Source organism: Stegodyphus dumicola, chromosome 10 (genome assembly GCF_044657685.1).
Source record: "Stegodyphus dumicola isolate Sdum_Otavi_A_Nest chromosome 10, ASM4465768v1".
Taxonomy (NCBI): Eukaryota; Metazoa; Arthropoda; class Arachnida; order Araneae; family Eresidae; genus Stegodyphus; species Stegodyphus dumicola.
Genome location: NC_140777.1, coordinates 239921 through 250629, shown reverse-complemented (window position 1 = coordinate 250629; position 10709 = coordinate 239921). Strand labels below are relative to the sequence as shown.

The 10709-nt window shown below is 32.9% G+C and overlaps 1 protein-coding gene across 1 annotated transcript; it reads left to right on the top strand.

Moving 5' to 3' along the window:
* The first annotated feature begins 8093 nt into the window (after window positions 1-8093).
* On the top strand, window positions 8094-9872 carry LOC146994840 (uncharacterized). The gene has a single exon (XM_085824569.1). It carries the CDS (start codon window positions 8220-8222, stop codon window positions 9819-9821), a length of 1602 nt encoding a protein of 533 aa, XP_085680695.1. The 5' UTR covers window positions 8094-8219; the 3' UTR covers window positions 9822-9872.
* The last annotated feature ends 837 nt before the right edge of the window (window positions 9873-10709 follow it).

The window sequence follows — 10709 nt, the reverse complement described above, 5'->3', positions numbered from 1 at the left end:
AGTTAGAACTGGGTGCCATCTCAATTACTGTGTGAGATGCGTAATTTGGCTGGCGATAAAGTAACAGATACTTTCCTAAAAACATTGTGGCTACAACGTTTACCCGTTAATATGCGTAGCATTATATCTGTTAGTAGTGAAGATTTGTCAAAAGTGGCTACAATGGCCGATAAGATTTGGGAATTAAACCCTGTTACTCCCCAAATAGCTGCTGCATCATCCATAACGGTAAAAACGGAAGTGATTGAAAGTTTACAAAAACAGGTTAGTGAACTTAGCTTACACGTTTCTGCTTTAAACAAGCAACGCCACAGTCGTCCCTATTGTCGTAACCGATCCAAATCACGAGATAGGAGTTACAGTGGTAACAGATCTAGTGATATTTGTTACTATCATAAAAAATTCGGTGATAAGTCATTTAAGTGTAAACAACCCTGCAACTACTCATCAACATCACAGACAAATAGTTCGGAAAACCAGCTCCCCGTCTCTCATTGACGACGGAGGGACAAGAGGTGCAGCTGAATCGTCTTTTCATCAGTGACAAAGAATCGGCTACCCAATTTTTAATAGATACTGGGGCAGAAATTTCTGTCATTCCTCCCTTGCCTTCAAATAAAAAAAAAACATCTCAAAATTAGAACTCTTTGCTGCAAATGGTACGAAAATTAAAACATATGGCCAAAAATTACTCAAGCTTGATCTTGGACTCAGACGATCATTCACATGGCCTTTTGTAATTGCGGACGTAAACAAACCGATAATAGGCATGGATTTTCTTGGAAATTTTAACCTTTTGATAGATTCTAAAAATCGCAAGTTGATTGATGGTACTACATTCTTAACAACCAATGGAACTCCTTGTTTTCAAAATAACAATAATAATATTCCGATTTTAAATGCCGTAAATGATCCATATAAACGTATCATTAACGATTTTCCGGATTTGTTAAAACTGAATGTAGTTAATAATAAAGTTAAAAATCATAACATCGAACATTATATCGAAACCAGAGGTCCACCAGTTTTCGCTAAAGCCAGGAGACTGTCAGCTGAGAAACTTAAAGCGGCTAAAAAGGAGTTTGAATTTATGCTCCAGATGGGTTTATGCAGACCATCCAAAAGTAACTGGTCGAGCCCACTACATCTCGCTATGAAGAAATCAGGTGATTGGAGACCTTGTGGAGACTATCGAGCGTTAAACAACGTCACGATTCCTGATAGATACCCTCTCCCATTTTTAACAGATTGCAGTTCCATTTTAGCTGGAAAAAGAGTTTTCTCATCCATAGATCTCATTAGAGCGTACCAACAAATTCCAGTTCGCGAAGAAGATATACCGAAAACGGCCATTCTCACTCCCTTTGGCTTATTCGAGTTCCCATTCATGACGTTCGGCCTACGAAATGCGGCCCAAACGTTCCAACGTTTCATGAACAGTGTGTTGAATGGACTAGAATTCGTGTTTTACTATTTGGATGACATTCTAATAGCCTCTCCAGATGAAGAAACTCACCAAAAACATCTACGAGCAGTCCTTGAGAGACTAAACGAATATGGCCTGTGTATTAATGCGGCAAAGTGTAAATTTGTTCAAACAAAACTTGCATTCCTGGGATACGAAGTGTCAGCTGAAGGACTTACACCTCTTTCAACGAAAGTAGATGCCATCAAAAATTTCCCAGAACCAAAGTCATTTACTAGTTTAAGACGATTTTTTGGTATGGTGAATTTTTATCCCAGATTCATACCAAATTGTGCGAAACTGCAACAACCTTTAACAACAATGCTCAGTGGTATTAAAAAGAACTGCAGAAAAGAAATAACCTGGACGGCAGAAACAAGAAACGCTTTCCAGATCTTAAAAGAGGCACTTATTCATGCCACAAACTTAACTCACCCATCCGAAAAGGCTGAAATATCGCTAACAACTGATGCTTCCGATACTGCCATTGGAGCCGTTTTACATCAGATTGTGAATAATGAAAAACAACCCTTAAGTTTCTTTTCCCGAAATTTGACATCAGCACAACAAAAATATAGTGCCTACGACAGAGAACTCTTAGCCATCTATACAGCAGTAAAACATTTCAAATACATCTTAGAAGGGCGAACTTTTGCAATATACACGGATCACAAACCACTAACATTTGCCTTCCAACAAAATTTGGAAAAAGCTTCGCCACGACAAGCTAGACAACTGTTATATATTGGCCTAAGGCTCCTCTAAACCAGGCTGAATCACCAACGTTTATCTCTTGGCGAGGGAGTGAACGCGCTGCCAATTTTGGCGCGTTTATCGCACACGCTGGCTGAATGTCTGCTGTTTTTTTAAAGATTTATTTTATAGACGCGCGGTATTCAGCGCACATAAACTTTTCGGATAATTTATTAATTCTCGAATAGTATATAGACGTTTTCACTTAAATAAAAATTTCGCGTATATTTTGTAAACATATTCAAAATAACTTATTCTTTAGATGTTTCAGTTTCGTTAGCAGACTATAATAAATAAGATATGAATAAAAACTTTCAATAGTGTCAAATGGGGAAATAGTTAAAGCGTAGAGTGTGCAAATAAATTTATCTTAATGACATTTTAACAAAAATTTCCATAAAAACACTGTAAATTCATACTAAAAAAATAACTTAAGAATATGTTGTCATTTAAGTCTGAGGTACATGGAAATAATTGTGCAAGATTCTGAAGAAACACTTTCTTTTAAATGTGTGAAATATTTCATAACATATATGGAAGAAGAAAGTACAGCATTCTGTGTTTTGGATGCTTTTCATCAAATGTAATATAAATGCGAACTAGAAACCGTAATAAAAAGTCCTTCCTGTTCAATCAGATCACCTTTGTGTTGCATTGTATTTGTAATACTTCTAAAAATCCAGTTTTTACCTAAATTAAAAAAACAGTTATTCCATAAAAGATAATAACTTTGAATGTATATAGAATGAATTTTGTAATTTGAGTTATGTTACAAAATAATTCATAGTTTATATATTTTATACTAATAATTTAGATAAAACCTGTCCAATTTAAGAATGTGTGTTAACCACATTCTTAAATTGTAAAAGGACGACTTAACCACATGTAATTCATTTCAAAGCATAAAAGAAAGCTTATTTTTTATTTTACACAGCAACAGCATTTTCATGCAGTCAAGTTTTTTTAATTGTTAGTTATTATACATAATACTTAATTTTTAACACATTCTTATTAGAAAGCATAACTAAGAAACTTCTTTTTAAAGCCCCACAGTAATTGCAAAGAATGTCGTTAAATTTACAAAAGTATTGAAGATATATTGAACAGCATTATAACAAGAAACTACTGTACAAAATATGTAAATTTAACATAACTTCTTTTTTAGTATTTGCATAGTTTCCTCCAAATGAACCTTAATGGGAAGTTATCTTGCAAAAATTTAAAATATTAAAATGGCCTCTATTTAAGATGTAACTGCATTTATAATTATTTTGTAATTGCGAATAGATTATATTATTGCAATTAGATTATGCACTTACAACATAATTGCATAAAGTAATGAAATTAAGAGTTCACAGATACAATGTAATATAATTACAATGCAATTACCTAAATTGTAATTATAATCACTTATTTAATACCATAATATTATTACAATCACAATGTAATTTAAATTGGGTACTATATTTGCATACCCTCCACTCAAAAGGAGGTACTGATAAGACTGGAAGTTATTATCAACAAAAAGCCTGTTCAGGACAGTTTGATGACAATTTCCACCGGGCGAAAAGTACATTCTTAAGCCCAGGCAAATCATGACAATAAAAATCATTTAGTCTTATGATTGACTATATTTTAAACCCTAAATTTGAATTCTGCACCAAATTATTTACCTATATTTTAACATACTTTATGAATTATTAGAAGCGATATGGCAAATATCTTCTAAAAATAACTGTAAAATATTTGTATCCATTAATTGATTCAGATACACACTTTTATTTTTTAAGTATATCAAAATAACAGTTTCATGTTCCTGAAATACAAAAATTATGGAAAAAGTTAAAGTAATATTCTTAGAAGCATATGATATTAGTCACCAGATGCAAAATTATAGTTAATTTTTTGCCCTAAATACAATTTTACTACACAGTAGTCAAATATGTAACTTAATAACATGTTATATAAAAAATTAATGATAATAAGTTTATCAGAAATGAATTAATTCTGCAAATAAACTTTCTGCACTTGAAAATTTTCTACACCTGAGGGGAGGGAGAGATCTAGTAAAATTAGATTTATTATAACTTCAGTTGGACCAAACACCTTCTCTCTATATATATGCATCACTAAAGAAATTATCATGCTTAAAAAACAGATATACCATACCAGTTTTCTCCCCTTGTTACACTTTACATTGAGAAATAACAAACCGTACAACACTGAAAAATACTATCCTTGAAATTTTGTTTAAATGAAGAAACACACACCATCTTTTTATTTAAGCATTACACTTCAAAAACAGATACACATACCAATTTATTTTCGCTAGCCTTTATACTGATAACATGCCATATAAAAATGAAAAGAATTATCCTTGAAATTTAGATAAAATGAAGTAACACAATGGGAAAATTTATGCACACGGACATCTTTTTTCTATTGCATGTTGTCTGACATGATCCACAAGTGCCTAAAAATGTACCCAAAAAAACGCATTTCAATATTAACAAAAAATTGTTTACAGATTAAAATTCATTCATTTCATACCAGTATTATAAAGATCATGCATGAAACAAATCTGCTTTCCCATACTTTTAAGTAAAACTTTTATACTGGAAAATAGACTATATTTCTATATATTAGAAACAAGAAAATACTAATTTGAATGTTCTGCATTCATTTCTAAATCTTTACTCCATTGCCAAATTGTATAATACTGTGATTATAAATAAACTTGCACAATCCTTGCAATTATTGAAGTCAGATTATATATATTTTGTCTCACACTATTCAATTTATTCTATTGACTTCAGATGTCAATGTCAAAATTCTGGAAGTTATTTTAACCAAGAAACAGTAGTGGGCACCGTGCATAAACAACTCATCTAACTTTTTAACAATAGTGATTATAAAATAAAGAAAAAATTATATATCATTCCAACGATATTGCAACTATAGTATAATGTTACATATATCTTTAGCAAACATTCAGATTTTATCTTGACTTTCCAAATTATTATTTATTTTTTAATAAATTTCAATATGTTAATGATTTTCATGTTACATTAGGATAAATTCCACAATTAGCACAGGAAAACAAAATCCGCGCTTTATATTAGAAAAGAAATTTCTTTTCCATATTCAAAACATCTACATGGCGATGTTTGGCGACGGGTACATTAACCCTAGACTAATTTAATTATAGCTATTATTACAGAAATTAGCAGATACTCAGGTTATTGTACACAAGAATTTCACTTTACTTGCACATTATAAACATCAGAGAAGATATAAACTCTAAATGAAGGCGTAATTAACATTATACTTACTAAGCAAAGTTCAGCGCCTGGACCAGGTTTTCAATTGTCTCTTCGGCAATTATTTACCCATATTTTTCTTCTTTCTTCATTTTTAGGAAATTTTACCAATGTATGACCTTTCCGTGAATGATTTGAACAATTAATAGCTGTACATCCGCCCATTTTACACAAAAAAAAACACAAAAAATTGTTGCATCGTAACCACTCAGCCGCCATTAAATCTCCCACTTGGGAGCGCGAATGCCTGATGATTCAGCCTGGTATATAGGAGCCTTATATTGGCCAGTTCTCAACCGATATCCGATTCATACAAGGGCATGAAAATACCGTCGCCATTTCTGTATCATCTGCAATAGACTTACAAACTATAGTAGACTGTCAAGAAGATGACGACTTGGAGACACTAAAAAACAACCCAAACTTAAAAATCCTACAGATCCCTATACCGGACAGCGACAAGAAAATTTACTGTGATACTTCTACAAATTATAATCGACCATACATCTCTGCAAAGTTTCGGCAGAAAATATTTTCTTCAATCCATAATTTATCTCATCCTGGAATAAGATCCACGATAAAATTGATAACACGACGTTTCATATGGCCCAATATGAATAAAGATATGCCAACTATGGACTAGAGCATGTTTATCTTGCCAAAGATCTAAAGTTCACAGACATACACATTCATCTTTGGGAGAATTCAAAGTACCTCCACACAGATTCCAGCATTTAAACATAGATCTGGTGGGTTCGCTACCTCCTTGCAAAGGATTCAAATATCTTCTAACCATCATCGATCTTTATACACGATGGATCGAAGCGGTACCGTTAGAAGATCAATCAGCAGAATCTATTGCTAAAGCTTTGATTTATACTTGGTTTTCACGCTTTGGAATTCCGAATCGCATAACATCTCACCAAGGTCGGCAATTTGATAGCCAACTTTTCCAAGCTTTAGGAAAATATCTTGGTTTTCATACAAACACTACAACTGCGTACCATCCACAGGCAAATGGCCTGATCGAAAGGCAACACCGAACTTTAAAAGCAAGTCTCAAATGTCATCTACTCGAATCAAAATCATGGTTGGAAGCATTGCCTTTCGTTCTTTTAGGCATAAGATCTGCCATTAGGAAGACTTAGGTTGCTCATCCGCAGAACTTGTATACGGAACTCCTTTAGCATTACCTGGTGAATTCTTTTCAACAGTACCTCATATGAAACAGTCTGAATTTTCTCAAAACCTTCAGAAAATAATAAGAGCTATGAAGCCAAGTTCTACCACCACCCATGGAAATAGAACAGTCTTTGTTTCTAAACATCTTTCCAACTGTTCTCACGTATTCCTATACAACAACATTAATAATTCGTAGCTACAGCCTATCTTGGACCGTATCCTGTAAGAGCAAGAAAGGATAAGTACTTCGATATTGAAATCCAAGGAAAAGTTAAAAGAGTTTCAATAGACAGACTAAAGCCATGTTTCCTAGTGCAAGATTCTGATATTCCTTTTCAAAACACCCATTCCAAGAAAGCGGAACTTGGGGAAACACCTGCGCTCAAGAATACTGAAGAAAATTCAGATACTCATCATAAAACCAAGACTACTAGAACCGGCAGACATGTAAGGTTTCCCAGTCACTTTAAAGACTATCTTCCATAATCGCTGTCACTAGGAAGGGGGTGTGTAGTGTCGCTTCAGTTCCGTCAAGTTCCTAATTAAATTTAGTTAAAGAGGAATGGCAACACCTTCTAGTCTCCGAGAAGAACGAAGTAAACAAACTTCGAGTTTTTGTCACGCGATTGAACGTGCATGTAAAATGTAAATAAATCTTATGAATAAGAATCTATAACATCGTAAGGAATAAAATATTGGTTCCATAGGAGTCAGAGAAGTGTTATTTTTCTATATTTGCACACCAGACACTTCAGTCATAATATTTTAATTAAGGTAACTATGCAAGCAACTGAAAATAATTGTGTAATGACCTGTTGTAGTTTGTGGTGAAATTCAGTTAACTGTCTTATTTTGCATTATGGTAGAGCATAAACATCATCCTGATTTATCTAACAAGCTCTTAGTGCCTTAGGTAAATTATAGATTTATGTAACAAGCATCAAGGTGTGAAGTATAATTTCATTTAAATCAATAGAAAATCCTTTATGTTCATTTAAATATGTGAACGCTCATTAACCTGAGAAAGAAACCTAGTATGTATAAAATATGCAAGAAATAATTTAATAGAAAAACTCATATGCGTGTTCACACAGGAGAGAAACCTTATCTGTGTGAAGTATGTAAGAAGACGTTTAATGGAAAAAGTAATTTAATCAACCATCTGCGTATTCACACAGGACAGAAACCTTATCTGTGTGAAGTATTGTAAGAAGACGTTTAGTAAAAAATGTAATTTAACCAACCATCTGCGTATTCATACGGAGAGAAATCTTACGTGTGTGAAGTATGTATGAAATCATTTACTTGAAAAAGTTGTTTAACCAAGCATCTGCGTATTCACACAGGTAAGAAAACATATATGTGCGAAGTATGTAAGAAGACAATTAGTGAAAAAAAATAGATTAAATAAGCATCTGCTTATTCACATAGGTGAGAAACCTTATGTGTGTGAAGTATGTAAGAAGACGTTTAGTGAAAAGCATTGTTTAAACAGGCATATGCTTATTCACACAGGAGGGAAACCTTATATATGTGAAGTATGTAAAACAATGTTTAGTGAAAAAGGTAATTTAAATCAGCATATGCTTATTCACACAGGTGAGAAACCTTATATGTGTGAAGTATGTAAGAAGAGGAGTTTAAATAAGCACCTGTTTATTCACACAGATGAGAAACCCTATATATGTGAAGCATGTAAGAAGATGTTTAGTCAAAAGGTTAGTTTAAAGAAGCATGTGCTTATTCACACAGGAGAAAAACCTTATATGTGTGAAGTATGTAAGAAGACATTTAATAGAAAAAGTAATTTAAAGAAACATCTGCGTATTCACTCAGGAGAGAAACCTCACATGTGTGAAGTATGTAAGAAATCATTTAATCAAAAAAGTTCTTTAAGCATGCATATGCTTATTCACACAGGTGAAAAACCTTATATGTGCGAAGTATGTAAGAAGGCATTTAGTGACAAAAGTAGTTTAAATAAGCATTTGCTTATTCACACAGGTGAGAAACCTTGTATGTGTGAAGTATGTAAGAAGACATTTAATGGAAAAAGTAATTTAAAGAAACATCTGCGTATTCACTCAGGAGAGAAACCTCACATGTGTGAAGTATGTAAGAAATCATTTAATCAAAAAAGTTCATTAAGCATGCATATGCTTATTCACACAGGTGAAAAACCTTATATGTGCGAAGTATGTAAGAAGGCATTTAGTGACATAGGTAGTTTAAATAAGCATTTGCTTATTCACACAGGTGAGAAACCTTATGTGTGTGAAGTATGTAAGAAGTCATTTAATCAAAAAGGTATTTTAAACAGGCATATGCTTATTCACACAGGAGAGAAACCTTATATGTGTGAAGTCTGCAAGAAATCATTTAATCTAAAAGGTTGCTTAACCAAGCATCTGCGTATTCACACAGGTGAGAAAACTTGTATGTGTGAAGTATGTAAGAGGACGTTTAGTGAAAAGCGTTGTTTAAACAGGCATATGCTTATTCACACAGGAGAGAAACCTTATATGTGTGAAGTATGTAAGAAGACATTTAGGGGAAAAGGTCAGTTAAACCGGCATATGCTTATTCACACAGGTGAGAAACCTTATATATGTGAAGTATGTAAGAGGATGTTTAGTCAAAAGGGTAATTTAAACAGTCATATGCTTATTCACACAGGAGAGAAACCTTATATGTGTAAAGTATGTAAGAAGACTTTTAGTCGTAAGTGTAGTTTAAATAAGCACCTGTTTGTTCACACAGGTGAGAAACCTTATATGTGTGAAGTATGTAAGAAGAATTTTTGTCAAAAGAGTAGTTTAAATAAGCACCTGTTTGTTCACACAGGTGAGAAACCTTATATGTGTGAAGTATGTAAAACGACTTTTAGTCAAAAGAGTAGTTTAAATAAGCACCTGTTTGTTCACACAGGTGAGAAACCTCATATGTGTGAAGTATGTAAGAAGACGTTTAGTAGAAAGAATACTTTAAATAGGCACCTGTTTATTCACACAGGTGAGAAACCTTATATATGTGAAGTATGTGAGAAAATGTTTAGTGAAAAGGGTACTTTAAACAAGCATATACTTATTCACACAGGATAGAAACCTTACATGTGTGAAATATGTAAGAAGACTTTTAGTGAAAAGGGTAGTTTGAACAAAGATATGCTTATTCATGTAGGAGAGAAACCTCTAATGTGTGAAATCCACTTAATGAGAAAAGTTATTTAAACATGTGTATGTGTATTCACACAGCAGAGAAACATCATATGCTTATTCACACTGGAGAGAAAATTGTGTGTGGTATGTAAATGTTAATTCGTTTTCATGAAGAGGATTTAAATGTGGATATAAGCATAAGAGATAAATGTTATATGTGTAACGAACAATTTAGAGCGATGACAAAAATGTATATGCTATCTCCAGTGTTTTGAACATATGTTAGAAACAACTTTCACATGCATCTGCAGTAAGCACTTGTCTCTGCAGCTAGAAAATCTCATTTGAGGTCATGTCTGGAATTTCTTCATGGGTTGAAAGAATATTCGTATAGCAAAATTCTTAGAAATCAGATAGGCAAATCTGAATAATGTAAAGCATATTATTCAGATTTGTAGAAGAAACAGAAATTCACATTTGATGGAAAAAAAAAAATTATAAAGCATTTATTTGTTTCCACAAGGTGAAATGTTCAGTATATTTTTACCTGATAATAAGTGTTCAATGTTTATATCTGCTGCATAATGAAGTCTAGATAAGAACTTCAAAAACTGAAATTCTAAATGGTAACTAAATGTTTCATCCAATATGTATGCTGTAAATTATTTGTGTTTTACTTTAAACTGTTTCTGAATTTCACACAGTTACATATTACAACCATGCCATTACAGATAGTAATATCATTCTTGGTACGTGTCTTGAAAACTATATTAGGTATTTCCACTTATCCTGAACATGTACTAAAGACCATGCCTTTTCGGTTCCAGTATC